Raw genomic sequence first — 20,772 nt, forward strand, 5'->3', positions numbered from 1 at the left:
CAGACACACACCATATTATTTCACCTCCAGCCCCTCCCAGATATCATGTTCTTCTCACATTTCAAAATACAATCATGCCTTCCCAACAGTCCTCCAAAATCTTTACTCATTCAAGCATTAACTGAAAAGTCCAAAGTCTCATCTGAGACAATACCAGTATCTTCCACCTATGAGCCTGTAAAATCAAAAACAAGTTAGTTACTTCCAAGATACAATGGGCATTACAGGCATTGGGTAAATACAACTGTTCCAAAAGGGAGAGATCAGCTAAAACAAAGGGGCCTCATGCAAGTCCAAAACCCAGCAGGGCAGTCGTTAAATCTTAAAGCTCCAAAATAATCTTTGACTCCATATCTTACATCCAGGCCACACTGATGCAAGGGGTGGGTTCCCAAGGCCTTGGGTATCTCTGCCCCTGTTGCTCTGCATGGTACAGCCCCCTCGGCTGCCTTCACAGGTTGGCATTGAGTGATTGTGGCTTTTCTAGGTGCACGGTGCAAGCTGTTGGAGGGTACACCATTCTGGGGGTTGGACAACTCCACTAGGCAGTGCCCCAGTGGGGACTTTCTGTGGGGGCTCCAACCCCACATTTCCCCTTCACACTTCCCTAGTAGAAGTTCTCAATGAGGGCTCCACCCCTGCAGCAGACTTCTACCTGGACATCCAGACATTTCCATACATTCTCTGAAATCTAGGTGGAGGCTCCCAAGCCTCAACTCTTACCCTCTGAACACCCACAGGCTTAACACCACATGGAAACTGCCAAGGCTTATGGCTTGCACCCTTTGGAGCAGTGGCCTGGGATGTATCTAAAGCCTTTTAGCTATGGCTGGAGCTGGAGTGGCTGGGATGTAGGGAGCAGTGTCTTGAGGTTAGGCAGTGCTGCAGGTCCCTGGACCTGGCAGCAAAACCAGTTTTTCCTTTTAGGCATCCATGCCTATGATGGGAGGGGCTGCTGCAAAGGTCTCTGGAATGCCTTTGAGGTATTTTCCCCATTGTCTTGGCTATTAACATTCAGCTCCTTTTACTCATGCAAATTTCTGCAGCCAGCTTTAATTCCTCCCAAGACAATGGGTTTTTATTTTCTACCACATGGCCAGGCTGCATTTTCCAAACTTTTACATTCTGCCTCCCATTTAAATATAAGTTCCATTTCCAGGTCACTTTTTTACTCATAAATATAAACATAGGCTATTAGAGGCAGCCAAGCCACATCTTGAACATTTTGCTATTTAGAAATTTCTTCTACCAGCTGCCGTAAATCATCACTCTCAAGTTCAAAATTCCACATATCTCTAGGGCCTCCAACCTCTTTGCTAACACATAACAAAAGTGACCTTTGCTCCAGTTCCCAATAGGTTCCTCATCTCCATCTGACACCACCTCAGCCTGGACTTCATTGTTCATATCACTCTGCATTTTGGTCACAATTTAACAAGTTTCTAGGAAGTTCCAAACTTTCCCTCATCTTCTTGTCTTCATCTGAGCCCTCTGCACTTTTCCAAACTCTGCCAGTTACCCAGTTCCAAAGTTGCTTACACATTTTCAGGTGTCTTTATAGCAATGTCCCACTACTGGTAACAATTTTCTATATTAGTTTGTTGTCACACTGCTATAAAGAACTACCTGAGACTGGGTAATTTATGAAGAAGAGATTTAATTGACTCATAGTTCTACAGGCTGTACAGGAATCGTGGCTTGGGAGGCCTCAGGGAACTTATAATCATGGCAGAAGGTGAAGGGGAAGTAAGCAGGTCTTCACATGGCTGGTAGGAGTTTGGGGGATGGGGGAGAAGTGCTACACACTTTTATAAACAGTCAGATCTTGTGGGAACTCACTAGTACAAAAACGGCAAGGGGAAAATCCAACCCCATGATCCAGTCACCTCCCACCAGGTCCCTCTTCCAACACTGGTGATTACAATTGTCCCTCTTCTAACACTGATGATCACAATCAGACATGAGATTTGGGTGGGAACACAGACCTAAACCATATCAGAGGCCTTTGAGAGGTGATTAGGTCATGAGGGTGGAACCTTCATGAATGGGTTAAGTCCCCTTATTAACGGGACCCCAGAAAGTTCCCTCCCCCTTTCCACCACGTGAGAACACAGCAAGAAGTTGCCACCTCTGAACCAGGAAGCAGGCCCTCCATAGACACCAAATCTATCAGGGCCTTGATCTTGGACTTCCCAGCCTCCAGAATTGTGAGAAACACATGTCTGTTATTAATCAGTCTATGACATTCTGTTACAGCAGCCCAGATGGACTGAGATGGGGAGTGAAGGGCTGGAAAGAAGCTAATAAGGTACTTAGGACAAATCCTTCTGATATGGTTTGGATCTGTGTCCTCCCCCAAATATCATGTCAAATTGTAATCTCCAATGTTGGAGGTGGGGCCTGGTGGGAGTTGATGAGAGCCTGGGGGTGTTCTTATGAATGAGTGAGTTCTTGTGAGCTCTGGTTGTTTAAATGGGTGTAGCACCTCCCCCCATTTCTGTTCCTCCTGCTCCATCTGTGTGACTTGTTAGCCTCCCCTTCGCCTTCCACCGTGAATGTACATTTTCTGAGGCCTCTCCAGAAGCCAAGGAGGTGCCATTATGCTTGCTGCACAGCCTGTAGAACCATGAGCCACCAGTTAAACCCCTTTTCTTTATAAATTACCTAGACTCAGGTGTCCTTTTATAGCAATGCGAGAACAAACTAATGCACCCTCCTCGTGGAAATTGAAAGTGAAGGACAATCCTTCCCTCCTATATTGCTACTAACACTGAGTCCAATTCCAGCTCAGCCTGGTAAGAATAATCTTAATTATGCACTGTTCCCATGATGGTGTTTGATACTGGTCTGGAGAAACATGTGGCCTAGCCCCTGGCTTCATGAGGCACACCTGTCTGGAGAAGAGCCCCATATGATGGAATGAGTTAGGAGCAGAGTAGAGGAAGCAGTGGTCTTGCCACCCTATGACCCAGGGTGGAGGCAGTGCCATCCCTGTGCAGCTGCCTATTCTCAGTTCATTTTACCTATCGGAGCTTCATCGCCCTCAAGAGAGAATGGCTTAAAGAAGTAGGAAGACAATGGGCCTCAGAGTGAAACCTACCTAGGGCTTGAATTCTGGCTGCAGGAGCTTGAGTGAGACACTTTCTCAACTGTTTACACCATGGATGGGATGACTAGACAATGTTCAGACAGGCCCTGCCCCAGTGAACTCCTCCATCTATTGAGATTGCTCTGCCCCCAAAAAGATGGCCTCTGCTTGGCTTTCACGAATTCTCACCTGAGTGCATCTCATCAGCAGAATCGAAATCTCGGCCAGAACCCTTGCTGCAAGAGAGTTAGAAAATGCATTTTTCCCCTTCTGGCTCTTGTGATACAGGAGGTAGCAAAGAAAGGAGTGGGAGAGGATGCTAAGTGTGAGAATCTAGTGTCCAGCATGGTACCTCCTGGAGTCATTGCAAGGAGTAGATCATAGTAGGGAAAGCATTGCAAAAACTTGTCCAAAATGTTACTAACTGTGATTAATATGATTCATAAAATCACATGCTCAATACAGTGAGATAGAAAGGAAGTGTATTAGTCAGGGAGCCTTAGCTCCGCAGCACTAATGAACGTCAAAAGCTACTGGCTTGACATTAAGGACATTAAGAATCATGGACATAGAGAAATGGTGGAATAACTCTAAAAATTTCCGAGCTCTCTCAAAAGCCTTGGACTGCGTGCTTTCCATGTAGCATCAGCTCAAACTGGGGGCACATGCCTGGCAGTCTTCATGGAATCACAGGGCATGGGGGCACCAGAATTAGCTGGGGATGAAAGTGTCCCTCCCAAATCTCAGCGAAGGAGCTCGGTAAAGCCCAGAAATGTTGCATTTCTTGTCACTGGTTGTTGTTTTCCACTCTTCACCTGTGCATGGGGACAGCCTGGAGCAGACAGATGATTTTTTAAGGCCCTGCATTCCTACCCCACGACCAAGGTACAGAAGGAAGCCAAATTAATGGAACAGAGAAAAAATCAAAGGCTCATTTTATTCTTTATCAGGCAAAGACACGTGCTGAAAACATAGTCTTCCTACTGTCATAAGCCAAAAGAAGCTTGGATAAGCTAGTGCCATGGAATTTGATTGGGTTTCTTTTTTCCTTTTACCATTGTCCTGTGATAAGTTTGCTGTGATCTCCATGAAGATAAATGAGAAGAAAAGAATAGTTCTGTGTGGTGCCCAGAATGTTTGATCCTGTGTCGAACAGCGGCAGCCAGTGTTACAATCAGCACCCACAGCTCCAAAGTGCAATTATTATTAGCAGAGAGCCAGGGTTGCTGGAAACGGCTGGAGCCTACCAGGGGAGGGAGCTGAAGGGCCCACAGCCCTGATTCTCATCTCTTTTGGGCTTCAGCTGCTTCTTTGAAGCAGCACCACTTTGACCTCTGGCTTAGGCATAATTTGGGTCCTGTAAGCCAGCTGAGATGGGAAGAGATGTTCACCTGAGATTTATTCCAAATTCAAGAATGATGAAAGTGAAACCAGCCAGAGAATACTTGAAAGGAGATGACCACGTGTAGATTCCCTTTCATCCTAACTCTTGGTCTTCCTTCCTCTAGAGGGAGCAATATTTGCACCCCCTTCCAGGAATTTCTAGGGAAGCATGGCACCCATAAAAGTGTTCATAAAAAGATCAAGGCCTGCCCGTACAAGCAGACATCCTGTTCTTCCAGGCTGTGGCCTTGGAGGTCCCAGTAAGAATGCTTTACCAGGCTACAGCCAGGCTCGAATTCCTTTGATAAACACCATGTGGGGTTATTCCATCATGTTGCTGCAGTGTTAAAAGTCAAAAGCTAAAATGGAACGTTGTCAATACTCCTGTGACTATTATGATATCCCTACGAACAATAAGGAATGAAGAAAGGTGATAGGATTTGACTGCTCAAAGGTCTCTTTCATTTCTGGGTAGTTTATAAATAATAGAAGTTTATTTCTGACGGTTCTGGAGGCTGGGAAGTCCAAGGTCATGGGCAGATTCAGTGTCTGGTGAGGGCTGCTCTCTGCTTCCAAGTTGATATCTTGTAGTTGTGTCCTCACATGGCAGAAGATGGAAGATCAAAACGGTGAATGCAGTGTGAGGCCTGTTTCATGAGGTGAATAATCCACTCACCTCCTAAGGGCCCCATCTCTTTTTTTTTTTGAGATGGAGTCTCACTCTGTCGCCCAGGCTGGAGTGCAGTGGTGCTATCTCAGCTCACTGCAAGCTCCAACTCCTGGGTTCATGCCAGCCATTCTCCTGCCTCAGCCTCCCGAGTAGCTGGAACTACAGGCACCCACCACCACGCCCAGCCAGGGCCCCATCTCTTAATGTAGTTGGCCCTCTGTATCCATGGGTTCAATTCAACCAGCCGTGGATAAAAAATGGTCAAAAATGATTTTGTAGCAGACAAAAAAAAATGCAACAATAAAAAATAATACAAATACAAACATTTACAACTAAAAATAGCTACTTGCATAGCATTTCCATTGTATTAGGCATTATAATTAATCTAGAGATGATTTAAAGTATGTGGAAGGTTGTACACAGGATAAATGAAGTACTAAGACATTTTCTATAAGAGGCTTGACTGTGCACAGGTTATGGTATTCCTGGGGTGTCCTGGAACCAGTTCCCCATGTGAATACTGAGGCATGGCTGTAACTTATCACATCGGTAATTAAGTTTCAACATAGAAATTTTGACAAATACATTTAAACCATAGCAGGAGCCCTCACCAAGAACCCAACCATGCTGGCACCCTGATCTCAGACTACTGGCCTTCAGAACTGTGGGAAAGAAATGTCTGTTGTTTAACTCACCCAGTTAAGGGCATTTTGTCGTAGCAGCCCAAACTGACTAAGACATAGAGATACCACTCTCTGTGGTAGTGCATTTCCTGGTAGTGGAAGTATGAGTGCAAAAACTAGAGTAGAAAAAGCTAGTCTATCAATAGTGTAAGTCCTGGGGTCAGTTTTGAAGAATTAGTGGAAATCTACCAGGAAGTCAAGAGGGAAGAACATTCCAAGGGGTGTCAAAGGGTTGGAGATGAGATGAATTTCCATGTGTTCAAAGAAAAGAGAGATGCATGTCTGGAGTACAGGGTATGTAAACAGGCCTGGGAGCATGGTTATTGATTGTCGATACTCCATTAGCACTTGTATTAATGGGTCATACACAATGTCCTGATCTCCTCTTTGATTTTTGGATGCTTTCCGTTTATGGAAAGTAAACCAGTTCTTATTTTCGCATTCTATAGTAAACTTTCATTCTCCTGAGAAGGAACTCATAGGAAATCTTTTTGGGCACCAATTTTCACTTTCCTGCATCTTCGGTTGCCCATTAGATGAGGCCCACTGGGAAGTCACAGCTCATCAGCACAGCCAGGGGAAAGCAGAAGTGGAATCCTGCTGTCTGTCATGCAGGGTGTTGCCCACTGTACCTGAATTCCTGGGTGGAAACAGCATGTCTGTTCTAGAGCAACCTCCTGAAGGCCAGGAGGTAACGAGATCAGGACGGTTTGACCCAGCTCTGTAGGAGAATGGGACAGGGGGAAAAGCTCCACTCTGGCTTCTGCATGTATCAGCCTTGAGACCTTGGCCCCGACACCAGTGACTGGAACCTCAGGTTATTATTCTGTAAAGACAAGGATACTAATACCCTCCTCTCAGGAGCACTTGAAGGATTAAGATGAGATTTGACACCTATTCTGCACCAGTTATTGACCCTAAATAACAGTGGCTTAAAGGAGCCAGGGGTTGCATTTTCCCCCTTTATGAGTTTCCCTGCTTTGGTCCTTGCCCCTTTAATCCATTCACAGCAGCTGAAAGAGTATTCAAAATTGAGTCCGATCATATAAAAACCCTCTCACTTGGAGTAAAAGCCACCATCGTGTCTCAGCCCAGAAGGCCTGACACATTTTTCCCTTCCCTTCCTGAGCTCCTTTCCTACTCCTTCCCTTTTTCTCCCTGGCATCTTTGCTGGTTCCCCACACAGCCCTTGTGCTGACAGTCCCCTCTGCCAGCTGCCCTGTTCCTCCAGCTTGCTTTCCTCTTCTTCAGATCTTTGCTCAAATGTCATGTTCTCAGTTCCTAACCATCCTGTTTAGCCCTATAACTACCCCACGAGGCCCCTATTAATATTACAGATGAGGAATCTGAGGCTTTCACAGCTTAAATAACCTGTCTAAGTCACATAGTCAGTAAGGGTCTGCATCAGTTGGGATACCAGCAGTGGCAAGGAACAGAAAGCCCAGTTTAAACAGCCCTAAATAATAGGGGTATTTTTTAGTTGAAGTTCAGTGGAATGAGGCTTCAGGCAGCGTTTGATCAGGCTCTGGCACCATTTCCCTGCTATACTTGAAGCTCTGCCTTCTCCATGGACAGCCTACATCTTTATACTGTTTTTCCTTGTGGTCGCAAATAGCTTCTGCAGTTCTAGGGAATCATATCCATGCATGACACTGTCCAAAGACAAAGAATATCATTTTGGGTAGCTCCTGAAAATTGGAAAATTATAAGAGAATTAACACTTAAAACAAAATTAACATATTATTTGCATTTTTAAAACTTCTTTATAGCAAAAGGCACTATACACAAAGTCAAAACACAAACAATAGGCTAGGAGAAAATATTTGCAATACACGTACCAGAGAAAAGGACAAATGTATCTTGAAGACAAGGAGCTCCCAGTGAAAACTGACCAAGGTTCCGAGAGGCCGATCACATGGGAAACGGGCAGCCTCCTCTGCAGCAAGATAACATTTCTTACCATGTAACTTGCAAAACATAAAATCACTGATAACAACTAGTGCTGGCGAAGTGCAGAGAAATACACATCCTCATATTCTGTTTATAGTGCCATCAATTGTAACTTTTTGGAACATAATATGCGTAGCCTTGGACCCAGCAATCCCACTTCTGGGAATTTACTCAGTCAAAATAAAAGTACTAATATGTAAAGATATATTCAGGAATTCTTGTCACATATTCTATAGTAACAAGACAAACAATTAAGCAAGCAAAATTGGAAACAACTTGAATATCCATAATAGGGAATTGCTGAATAAATGATGCATTGTATGATACAGACATCCTATGGAATACTGTGTAACTATAGGTCCATGGATTCTTATCTGAAACCCTCGGGGCAGATATGTTTTCATAATTCAGAATTTTTTTCAGATGTAAAAATTCATTTATATTAAATAACATATATGATAATAGTATAAAATAACGTGTTTAACACAATATGTAATAATATCTTAAATAATATATTTTTATACTATGTAATACTCCATACAGGTTTGGGGGAACACCTTGTAATCAAATACATTAATATTTCTACAGCAAAACATGGGTATTGATCCAAAATGGAATAAGTAAAACTAAAAAGGAATGTTTCAGGTCAAATCTTATCACCAAAATAATTGTGGAAAAAATCGGACTTAGAATGGAGGATAAAGGATTGTGGATGTCATAGGTAGACCTATGTATACTAGCTTGGGGGACATTGGGGAGCATTGTGGGTATATATTCTTAGGCACCCTCCATGATACATGGCTAAATTCAAAAGTAACTTTTAGAGTGACCCATGAAGTTTGACCTCATTATTGCAAGAACAAACCAAAGCCCCCATATGTATGGATATACATTTGCATAAGCAAAGAGAAATCATGGAGGAGCCAGATAAATTATGTGATTGATTACATGGGGGTGGGAGAGACACTGAGGGGCATAAAGGGCTAACCCAAAAACATGTCTGTATTCTTTCACTTATTTTAATGAGCTGGCATCACTTTCATAATGAAAATACCAAACTTTTGAAAGAGGGAGAAGGTGCAAGAAAACCAAACAAAAGCCATATTTGAAGGCTTCATAGTCCTCTTACAATGCTGACATGTGCCACTCTGTTTGGAACTGTGTGGGTGTGGGGTACAGCAATGACTACAACATACACTCACCTTCACGTGCCTCAAAGTGCAAAACAGTAATGAGTTTGCTTTCTTGTTGGTATTAGAAATAAGGGAATAGGAGGGTGCAGGGGATAGATTGATCCTCGCTGGAGAAGATGAGTTTCGAACCACTCCTTGGCAGGATAATAATGCTAAGAGCAAACACTTATGAGAAGCTTCCCTACTTCCTGCATGTCAGCATCACTCTAACCGTTTCATGTGTATAAACGCCCTGATTTCTGCAACAGCCTTCTGAGATGGGTATTTTATTATCATCATCCCATTTTATGGTTGAGGAAACTGAAGCCCAGGGAGATTAAGTTATTTGCCCAAGGTTATACAGCTACTCCCAACAAAGCTGAGGCCCAAACCAAGGCAGTCTGGCTCAGAGTGTGTGCACCCAACTACCACTACACACTGCCACTTTTCAGACAGGACCATGGATGGTTGAATGGAGACATACTCATTTCAGCCACAGGGAGGGGCCTGAGGAAGCCCCAGAGGCTAAAGCAGCCTGGGTATGTTATAGGAATGTTACCTACGCAGGAATACTGTGCATCCCAGCAAAGACCTGGCTGGGTGACTTAAGCTTCATCCACAAGTACCTGAAGAGTATTATGGATCCTCACTGAATAAATACCTTGCTGCTGCATCTCACCTAGGATCACTGGACAGATAGCTGGCTGAGCAGCTTGCTCACATGTCAGTGCTGGCAGTTGAGTCTGAGATTAGAGGGTTGTATGCTAAACTGCTGGTGCTTTTTTTGTCCACTGTAGCTGGTCACATCAGGCATGCCTCTCCCATATGTAGTCCCATGGGCTTCTCAGCATGCCTCAGTGCACCTGCTCCAGAATGTGCTCTCCCATCTCTTGGTGATGACTTCCAAGTCCCTCAAAGTCAATTTTGCATGTGCCACCCATCTGTGCATTTAAGTCCCACATCCCAAATGCCACTCTCAGGTTTGGTGAAAATCCAACCAGCCATTTTCACATGATATGATGACAGACAAATAGAAATGTAATTGCAGTTATAGCTATTATCCAAGGCTCTCTGAGCTGGAGTCTTATATGTACCAAATTCCCCAAAAACAAGTACTGACCAAAATTTCCCAAAAAACAAGTACTGACCATTTGGGTGTTTCCTTCCTCCCTGTCCCCTTCCTTCCTTCTCTTCTGTTTCCCTCTTTTACCTGCACATCACTTAGTTTCCTTCCCTTCTTCTCTTTCCCTCTTCCTTCCTTGTCATGTTTCTTGAACAGCTACTTTGTAGGTGCACCCAGCCTATCCATGCCCATCTGCTGCCATCACTTCAGCCTGGACGGAAGGTCGTCTCAACTCCCCAGCCTTCTCCCTGCTAAATTCATCAAGTACAGTACTAAGGTCTCCAATGACCATAGGGGACAAACAGCAGAACAAGCAGTGTCCTCTGGGTGGGAGAATCCTCTTCACCCACCCCTGCCCCAGCCACAGCCCACCTACAGTTTTCCTGAAAGAAGGCGTCCGGAGTGACCTGTCTCATTTATTTCTAGGAGCTTTAATTCTCCACATCAGTGTCTCCAAACTTTTAATCCATAAAAAATATATCCTGCCTCTCAATATATTTATGTAAAAATAATATGCATATGTTACCAAGTGAATTTGCATTCTGAAACATGCACACAAAATAAACATTTTTAAAGTATCAGATAAGATAGTATTATAAATAGAAGTTCTAACGTTTTCTTCCTGGTATCCCACCTTGCAAACCACAGCTTTAAATAACCCAGCTGCCTGCAGCCCATGCTAACTGGAGTTTCTGTTTCTGTATTTGCAGGACATGTTCACATTACAGACTTCAACATAGCGACGGTAGTGAAAGGAGCAGAAAGGGCTTCCTCCATGGCTGGCACCAAGCCCTACATGGGTGAGTGTTCCAGGCCCCTTCTTTTCATGTGACCAGGCTCAATGCCTAAGACTCAGCATCCTTCTCTTGTTTCATCTGCCACTGCCTGCTGCCACATACCCTCCCATGCCCACATGAGGTTCCACAGTCCCCAGTAGATACAATGCTCTCTCGAAGCTCTGGACCTTTTCCAAGCTGTGTCTCCTCTGCTAGACAACCCCTCTCCTCTTGGTTTTCAAGAGAACTCCTGCTCATCCAGAGAGCCATGGCTCAGGCTTGAGAGGGTAGCAAACAAAACAAGTATTTTCTTTTCCATTTATGTTCAGTATTTTCCAGAATTTAACTTGGTGGTGGTCATTCTGGGTCTATATTCTTGGGCACACAGTGTTCTCTCAATGTGTAGTTTTAAACGGTTTTTTAAGGAATTTTTATGGAATTATCGTTTTTAGTTTGCTCTTGTTTTTATCTTCTTGGTTATGGATGCCTCTTATCTGAATGCTGGATCTTCTTTGCCAATCTTCAACATTTGTCAGTGTCCCTCAAATCTTTATTACATCTTCCTTCGTTTCTTTAAAAATGTTCTCATTGTTATATTTCTCTTTCTCCCAAGGCATTATCTATTGTGTTTATTTGTTTTGTGTGTTTTCTAGTGAAGTCTTCATTTCTGAAAACATTTTCCCTTTATTTCTTTCTCCCTAAGTTCTCTCACCTGATTTCTTGAGTTTTTAATTCTAATTTATGTTGTTTTTCATGTCTTATATAATTTTGTTAATGCCTTTATTACGTATTAATTCTGAATGTCTATATTGTTATCAATTACTGTGTAACAAACTGTGTCAAAACATAGCGGTTTAAGACAATCACGACGTTATTTCTCACAATTCTTTTGGTTGACACACTGGTTTTTCTTCAGGTTTGGCTGGGCTCACTCATGAAGATGCATTCAACTGGTAGGTCAGCTGGGAGCTGGGTTCAGCTAGGACAGCTGAGATGAACATACTGCTCTTTCTCTATGAGGTCTTTCATCATCAAAGTGGCTAGAGTGAGCTTCCTCACATGTAGTTTCAAGATGGTAGAGTCAGTTCCCCCATGCTTCTCAGGACTCTGCCTGCTTCACATTTCCTGATGTTCCGTTGGCCAAGGCAAGTCACATAGCCAACCACGTGGAAGGGAACTGCATGGAGCATGGGTATCAGAAGGCTGATGCACTGGGGAACCGTTAATGAAGCAACCCGTCACTGTGTCTTTTAACTCTTTTGAAACATAGGCTATAGTTTCATTCTGTTTTATCAGTACATCTTTCTGTGTGTTTTTATTGCAATGATGTTATTCTGCTCTTCATTCTCCTTTTACTTATAATAACTTGGTATGGAATTTGACTTTGATACTTTTCTGTTGCTCTTTTGTTTCAGTAGTTGTGGATGATTATTAATATATCATATGCATGAGTTTTATGCCTAGACAATCCCCACTTACCATTACAAATGATATAAGAAATACATGTTTAAGGCTAGAAAATGTAATCAGTGCTGCACAAAGGTGCACAAACATTTAAAGCCCATATTTCTCCATATCTTTCTTCCAAAGGTTACTGCTATTAATGTTTTCCTTTTATTTTCCTTTTTCAAGTGGAAGAAGGAGGCCTTAGGAAGCATAGAATCTGATAACTGGATGAAGCATTTATAGGCGGTACCTAACCAGAGGTACAATTTTTGCCACTAACCACTGGGATGAGGAGTCCACTATCTTGGCTGAACTCTCTGCTGCTGTCTGTCATTCAGCAGTGAAAATGCCCTGTTCCAAGTTTGGTCTCACTTAACTCTGGCCAGGTTGTGCCTTATAGGGCACTGTATATTGAATTAAACAACCAAAATCTTTCTTCCCTGATCACATAAACAGTGCCTAAAACCCCCTGGAGGAGTTAGAGTTGCACATGGGTATTGCAGTGAGGGAGGAGGCTTAGTTTGGACATGGTGGAGGGTTTGAATTCCACATGGCCTGAGGAAGAAGAGACCTCCCTGAGCCCTTGGCAAAGCCTACATTCCAATCTATCTTCATGAACACTAGGTTTTTGGGGATCCACTGTAACTTTCTTATTGTCTTCCTTACAGATTTAAAAAAAAATGACTATTTCCCTGAAAGGATAAATTCCACCTTTAGACTCGAGATCGAAATAGAGCCAGCCGAGGGGCCTCCAGCAAGAGAGAGGGGTAGAAATTGCTCATTTTATGTGAACTTTGTTTTTCTAAACTTTGAGAAGATGGTGTGGTTCAGGATAGCATTCTTAACTTAACAGACCTACCCCTTGTGTTGTTTGGTGAAGTGTCAAAATCTAAGGCAGCTTGCTATCCAGGTTTTCTGGCTCTGTTCTCCTCTCCCATTTTTACCTGGAGTTCCTCTTTCCTTTGTCTGTAGGGTCCCTGTCCTGATGCATTTTGGTTCTACTTTACACAGTTTTTCCTTGGGGCTTTTTCCTGGAAGGAGTTGTGGCTGGGTGGATTATAGACTTTTCATGTCCCAGACTCTTCCATCTCTTTCAGAATTTATCAAGAGCCCTTTCAATGCCCCTGATACTAGACTGGGCAAACTCCTACCAGCTTCACCTGCTGTTCTCAAAGTGGTCATCTGTGTTTCCCAGTGAATACCTGCTGAGTGTTTTGGAGTTCTTTGTCTTCTCGTCCATAGAATGCTGCTTTGTTGCTTCTCTTGGTTTCTTTCTGTGTAGAAATCACTACCATGCACTTCTTGTCACTGTTGGTGTTTTGCAGCTACCCACTTGTATTTTGAGGGTTGTGGGGACAACTTATTTTTGTAGCAAATGCATCCATGAGTTTTTGGTTTAGCGATCTATTTGCTCTGTTTTATATGCAGGTTTGGGGAGATTCAAAATCTATACCATCATTTCCCTAGAATCCACTACTCATGTCATTAATCTTTCATTTATTAAATAAATTGAATAAATGAAGTTTGGCTATAAATACCTGCAATGGTATAAATAATAGGCAACTTGCTTTTGGGTATTTACTACGTGTCAGGCACCGAGCTAAGTGCTTTCCACCTATAATTTCGTTTAACATGAAGACAGGCACATTAACTATAACCTATAACTTCTTTTAATGCCCTCAAACATGAAATAGACACAAGTATTTCTTTCCATTTTAGAGTTAAGGAAATGGAGGCTTAGGAGGTTGAGTGACTTCCCCACCTTGACATTGTTGGCAAGAGTCAGACCCAGGTCAATGTGACTCCAAAACCCAAGCTCTGAAGTACATCTCAACCTGGCCTCCCATGACAGCAACTCCTTTTTAGCAAAAATACCAGCAGATATCCATATAAGTGAATTCATTCACTTACAAGTAGTCTTCATGGGAGCCTGAACACTTACTCCAACAAGGCTTTTTTTGTCGACAACCTTTCTGAGATCGCTTTCTGGAAGGATCTGGAGCTGAGGCAAGTGACCAAAGAGGTCACTGCCTTGAGATTGAGGAGAGATCAGCTGGGCGAGATTCAGCAACTGATGGGATGGAGAATGGGGGCAAAGGCGACTTCCTGGGTCTCTGGATTGTGCAGCAGAGTGGTGCTCACTCTGTAGGGGACACAGCAAGAGCAGTAGGTTTGTGAAGTGGCATGATGCAGACTGGACATGTGGATGGAGAACCTGCCAGCACTGAGATGCAGCACAGCCATGGAAGTGGACGGGATCCCCCAAGGAGGATGCAGGAAGGCAGAGAACCAATTCTGAGGCTCAAGAATGCCATGCTGGAAGGGGCATATGGAGGCTGAGGGGGACATCCCACAGGGGAGTGCTGAGAAGAGAGACGCCAGGTAAGGGCAGCAGCTCCCATTAGAAGCCTCCTCTGTATTCCTACCGATTCGTTCTGACTGCTTTCACGCTGTTTCCAAAAAGCAAATTGACGTCAAGGAGTATAGATCCTGGACCACTAGAGAAGTTCAAGACAGTCTATGTTTTGTTTCGTTTTCTTTTTTGAGACAGAGTTTCACTCTTGTCACCCAGGCTAGAGTATAATGGCATGATCTCAGCTCACTGCAACCTCCGCCTCCCAGGTTCAAGCGATTCTCCTGCCTCATCCTCCTGAGTAGCTGGGATTACAGGCACATGCCACCACGCCTGGCTAATTTTTGTATTCTGTTTTTGTTTTTGTTTTGAGACAGAGTCTGGCTCTGTTGCCCAGGCTGGAGTGCAGTGGCGTGATCTCTGCTCACTGCAAACTCCACCTCCTGGGTTCACACCATTCTCCTGCCTCAGCCTCCGGAGTAGCTGGGACTACAGGCACCCACCACCACACCCGGCTATTTTTTTTGTATTTTTAGTAGAGACGGGGTTTCGCTGCGTTAGCCAGGATGGTCTCAATCTCCTGACCTCGTGATCTGCCAGCCTCGGCCTCCCAAAGTGCTGGGATTACAGGCACCCGCCACCACGCCTGGCTAATTTTTGTATTTTTAGTAGAGACAAGGTTTTACCACGTTGGCCGGGCTGGTCTTGAACTCCTGACATCAGGTGATCCATCTGCCTCAGCCTCCCAAAGTGCTGGGACTACAGGCGTGAGCCACCACACCTGGCCAAGTTCAAGGCAGTTTTCTACCAGCCCTGATGTCTCTGCCTGCACGTGGCGCCGTGCCTAACAGACTCACGCGAGCCTCCTCAAAGGCTCTGCTCGGGCTTCCTGACCTCGCTCCTGCCTCACACTGTCGGAGGCAGCCCAGTCCAGGTTCTTGGTCTCCAGGAAAGCAGAGCCATGGGGACCCAGCTGGGCACTCTCCTCCATGGCCCTGCTTTCAAAAGGGAGAAGAAATCTGACCTATATTGGGACCTCACTACCTGCCTGTCTTCACATTTAATCCTCAGAAGATTCACACGACGTTTCTACATCTCTTATTTTCTGTGTGAGGAACCAGAGGTCTGGAGAGGTTAATTAGCCTGCCCAGGGCCACACAGCTGGTCAGTGAGGGAGCCAGAATTTGAAGCCAAGTCTATTTTAATCTGAAGTCTATGCTTTTGCTACTACGCCAAGCTGCCTTTTTGACACTGAGCTCCTGAATTATAAAGATGACTTTCTCAGCCAAGAAATAAGTTCATTGTTCCAGCTGTATGTGAGAGTCAGGGTTACTGATGTCCTTGCAATTAGAAAAGCTTCAGGCCTGACTTAATAGCCAAATGTACAGAAGAGATTTTTATAGGCTTTAGAGGACACAGCTGATTTTCCTAATGGTTGCATTTTCAGAAACTGTAGTTGGGGAACAGTACCAGGCAGTGGGAGTTTAGTGGGGAAGATAGGGTTAAGGGAGAGCTCTCTCAGTAAAGTCAAATCTTGCAGCTCCTGAGGCTGTAAATTCCTAATGCCAAGTAGCAGGTTTGTTTATTTCACTCATTTGAGCTGTTCAGTTCAAAGGCCCAATAACAAGTTCCCAGAATGTTCCCAACACAGATTCAGAAAATGGGCTGGTGAGTAAGCTCCCAGAGGTAACTCACAAAAGATGATCGCGGAAGAAAAATTTGCATAGGGCTGAATTTTCATTAATTGAAAGAGCAGATGGAATTTGCAATTGGAGAAAAAAAAAGATCTCTCTAAAATGTGCCAGATTAAAAGTCAGAATGTTCCAGCAGCCACGTGGGGCTTCCGAGTTTATTAATTTGAGGTGAAATGAAGAGCAAGGCATTCATTCAGTAAACATTTACAGAGTGTTTGGGAGGCACAGGGCTTAGTTAGGCACTGGGGCTGCAGAGGGGAATACTGTTCTCCCAGTCCTCACACAGATTGTATGAACATAGTTGTACACAGGTCACAGTCAAGGAGGACAATGGTGTGGCTATTGGAAGGAGGTGCTTCTGGCATGAAGAGGGGGAGATGAGATCTTTTTGGACAGTTTTAAGACAGTTTTCTGGAGAAGGTGACAATCTGAATTAGACTTTAAGGATGTGCTCTGTTGGGTAACGATAGAGAGAGGGCATTTAGGCAGTCGGAACAGTCCATACAAAGGCAATGAGGAGTGAAGCACCATTGTGTGAAGGGAGAACTTGACAGCTCCATTGTTTTACAGCTTCTAGGACAAGAGGAGGTGGGGAGGGAGAGAGGAGACAGGGCAAAGCACAGGAGTCTTGAATGCCGTGGTAAGAGCCCAGGGAACCAGTGGAAGGTTCAGTGCTGGAGACCTCTGTGATCAGACTCATAGGATTAGGGCCTCAAGGGTGGTGACCTTGGAGAAACAGATAAGTAACAGGAAAGCATCAGGGGTCAGGCTCAAGGGGGATGGATCCAGGTGAAGTGTGGGCTTCAGCATGGGGCAGTTGGGTATCTTCCACTCAGTGGCTGAGTGAACCTGGGTGATTCTCATTACCAGACATAGTGCACATAAAGCACTTACCACAATGAACACTCAGGAAATGTTGGCCGCTGAACCACAGGACCTCTCAGAATCCTCATCTGAGAAATGGGATTAATAGTTTATGCAGTCAGTCTCAGGAGGTTGCTTTGAGGATTTATTGACATTAATTATAGAAGGCATATAGCATAATGCCTGATGAAAGGTAACTACTCACAACTAGTAGCCAATATTAATGTTGTTGTTGTTCTGATTGCTAATAGTTCGATAATTATTTAGTGTATGCTAAATACTGGGAACACAGAGTCAAATCCAACATTCTCCTGCCTTATGGAGCTCACACTGTAGTTGCAGAAACAGACTAACCAAATCCCAGTTCACTGCAGGGGCTGGGTTGGCCAGGGGATGGTGGGTGCACCAGGGAGATGATGGGGCTGTTGCATTGTCAGCGCTCACCAAATGTCAGTTCCCTTCCCCCAGGACACTTCAGTGAGCCCAGAGGGATGGTGGTGGTGATGGAAGCAGAGGCCTGTCTGCAGTGCAGGAGGCGCAGCCAGGGCTCCATGCTCCACAGAGCCAACAGGAGCCAGGAACAGGTGGAAGCCCCGCCGCCCCCTTCTGAGTTGGAGAGGCGGGATCCCTGCCCTCCTGGGTGCAGCTGTAGCTACTCAGCTGCAGCTGCAGACCTGGGCATCTCTGTGCTCTCAGGGAAACCCCATTCCCCCCGTAGGCTCAGGGGCACCTGTTCCTGCTGCCTGGACTCTCCCTGCTCCTGGTACCCGCTCTGATTTCAGAGTGGGGTTGTGGCCAAGCCTGGGTACATACCAGCCAGGTATGCACATGCTCAGGGCAGCACTGACATGCCAGCCCCCTGCTACCTTGGCCCCCTTTGGACATTGGGCACCAACAAGCATGAGGGAGAGGCTAGAGGGGTGCTGAGGGTGGCTCAGAACTGGCCTGCAGGAGCCCATCAGCACAAACAGCCTGGCCACCATGAAGAGTGGCAGGAGGCAGACAGGCTTTGGGGTGGAAAGGGATGGGTCCCCATGAAGCTCCACTTTCAAGCCAGGATGGGCTGAAGCCTGGGGGCCAGGCTGCCAGTTCCATGGACTGGAGTGAGAACTTGTGGTGCGTTTTCCAGGCCCACCCATGGATCAATCAGCACATACTTCCTCCCCTATGAAGCCCATAAAAACCCCAAACTGAGCCAGACTGGGGCAGATGTTGGGACAACCTGCCTATGGAGAGGAGCTACCCACCATGGGTCTCCTCCCAGCTGAGAGCTGAACAGACATCTGCACGACCTGCCGGTGGAAAGGGGCTACCCACTTCAGGTCTCCTGAGAGCTGTACTGTAGCTCAATAAAGCACCTCTTTACATTGCTTACCCTCCAGTTGTCCATGTACCTCATTCTTCCTGGACACAGGACAAGAACTCAGGACCTACCAAATGGTGGGAGTGAAAGAGCTGTAACACAAACAAGGCTGAAACATGCCCTCCTGCTCACCACGTTGTGAACACAAGAAGGAGAGAAGGGAGGAGAGAAGAGCTGTGGCCCTACAGGGAGCCCAGACTTAGGAGCTCCCCAAGCCAGGTCTGTGATGCCCTCTTTGGGGCTCTGCAGTTCCTGGCATCTCCAAGCTTCTGGGCACCACCAAGTTCCCCAGTGGCCACAGTGGAAGCCACTTGTGGTATGCCTGGAGCTGTTCACCCCACCACAGCCAGCATGCCTAGCTATGTGCAGTGGCCGGACCCCATGCTCGCTCACTCACACAGCCCTCATGGCTCTGTGCCTGGCTTGCCCTTGGCAGGCTTGGGATCTGGACCAGTAGCACAAGCTGAGTGCAGCCTGCCAGGCCAAGTGAGCAGAATGAGCCATTCAGGCCTAAGCAAAATGCAGGTGAAGGTGCCGCCAGCCACAGAAATTTCCGGCTGGTGAAGCAACACCCCAAGGATCCTGTGACAGTGGGGCCACCATGGCAGTGCTGTGCTCTCCTTGTAGATATTATTGAGGCCAGGGAAAGTGAAGTTTGCTTCCCAGAGAAAGTGTCAAAGCCGGCATTTGGCCCTGGGTCAGTGAGGCTCCACTGTCCATTATCTTTCCTGAGAACCATTCATTCATTCAACAGAGATTTGCTGAGCACCTTCTACATGCTAGGCAGTGTTCTATGGACTGAAAACACGTGTGAATAAAACATAGGTATTCCTACCCTCATTGGTTTGGCTGTTTGTGAGGGAGAGAGTCAGTTTAAAAGTCACCAAACTGATAAATATGTAGTTTGAGATGCTTAGTTGAGGAATAATTTTCATGCAGTAAAATGTACTCTTTTAGTGTATGGCTCTCTGAATTCAGACAAACACATACAGTCATAGATAAACACCACCAGTATAAAGATATAGATGGCTTCCATCACCCCCGCAGAAGTTCCTCATTCCCAGTCCCTGGCAACCAGCAATTGATTTTCTACCCCTATAATTGTGCCTATTCCAGAAAGTCATATAAATGAGATAATATTGTATACAGCCTTTTGAATGTGGCTTTTTCAATTAGAATGATGTATTTGAGATTTACTCATGGCGTGTGTATCAGTAGTCCCTTCCTATTGCTGGATATACATACACGTGTTTATCTGTTCATCAGTTGAGGGGCACCTGAGTTGTTTACAGTTTTACATATTTATGAATAAAGCCATTATGGACATTTGCATACAGGTTTTATATGAGCTTAAGCTTCCATTTCTCTGGAGTAATTACCTAAAAGTGAGATTGCTGGATCATTTGGTAAGAAACTGCCAAATTGGTTTCGAGAATGGCTGGACCACTTTACATTCCCACAAGCAGCGAATGAGAAACCTGGTTGTTCTGTGTCCTCGCCAGGACTTGGTATTGTCCCATCGTTGAGGTCATTAGGCATTCTAATAGGTCAGTCGTGATTTCAGTTTGCAAATCCCTGGTAACTAATGGTGTTGAGCATCTTTTCGCTTGCCTATTTGCCATCCATATATTTTCTGTGTGGAATATGTGTTCAAATCATTTGCCCGTTAATTTATTGGATTATTTTGGCTGGGTGTGGTGGCTTATGCCTGTAATCTCAGCACTTAGGGAGGCTAAGTCAGGTAGGTCACTTGAGACCAGGATTTCGAGACTAGCCTGGCCAATATGGAGAAACCCTGTCTCTACTAAAAAATACAACAAATTAACTGCGTGTGGTGGCATGCACCTGTAATCCCACTTACTCAGGAGTCTGAAGCCCAGGAGGCGGAGGTTGCAGTGAGCAAAGATCGCACCACTGCACTCCAGCCTGGGCAACAGGGCGAGACTCCATCTAAAAAAAAAAAAAAAAAAGGAAAAAAAAACATTTACTGGATTATTTTATTTCATTTTGAGAGTTTTAAAATATATCCTGGATAGAATTCCTATATCAGATATATATTCTATAAATATTTTCTCCAAGTCAGTGGCTTGTCTATTATCTTAAAAGAGTCTTCTTAAATTTATTTTTATTTGTTTTACTATTCAAGTGAAGCAGTGGGACTGCTAAAGGAACAAAGAAATTTGTTACCACTTGTGATCAATTAGTTA

The 20,772-nt window shown here is 44.8% G+C and overlaps 1 protein-coding gene across 3 annotated transcripts in view; it reads left to right on the plus strand.

Moving 5' to 3' along the window:
* STK32B (serine/threonine kinase 32B) overlaps positions 1 to 20,772 on the plus strand; it is a 431,273-nt gene that overhangs the window by 348,348 nt on the left and 62,153 nt on the right. For 2 of the 3 annotated variants that reach the window (XM_030801295.1, XM_030801297.1), the window contains exon 6: positions 10,780 to 10,869. The exons of the other annotated variant lie outside the window; for it this stretch is intronic. In XM_030801295.1, coding sequence (XP_030657155.1) covers positions 10,780 to 10,869 — 90 coding nt within the window. The remainder of the gene's footprint in view (positions 1 to 10,779; positions 10,870 to 20,772) is intronic. 3 annotated transcript variants of the gene reach the window in all.

The sequence above is a fragment of the Nomascus leucogenys genome, chromosome 20, assembly GCF_006542625.1.
Source record: "Nomascus leucogenys isolate Asia chromosome 20, Asia_NLE_v1, whole genome shotgun sequence".
Taxonomy (NCBI): Eukaryota; Metazoa; Chordata; class Mammalia; order Primates; family Hylobatidae; genus Nomascus; species Nomascus leucogenys.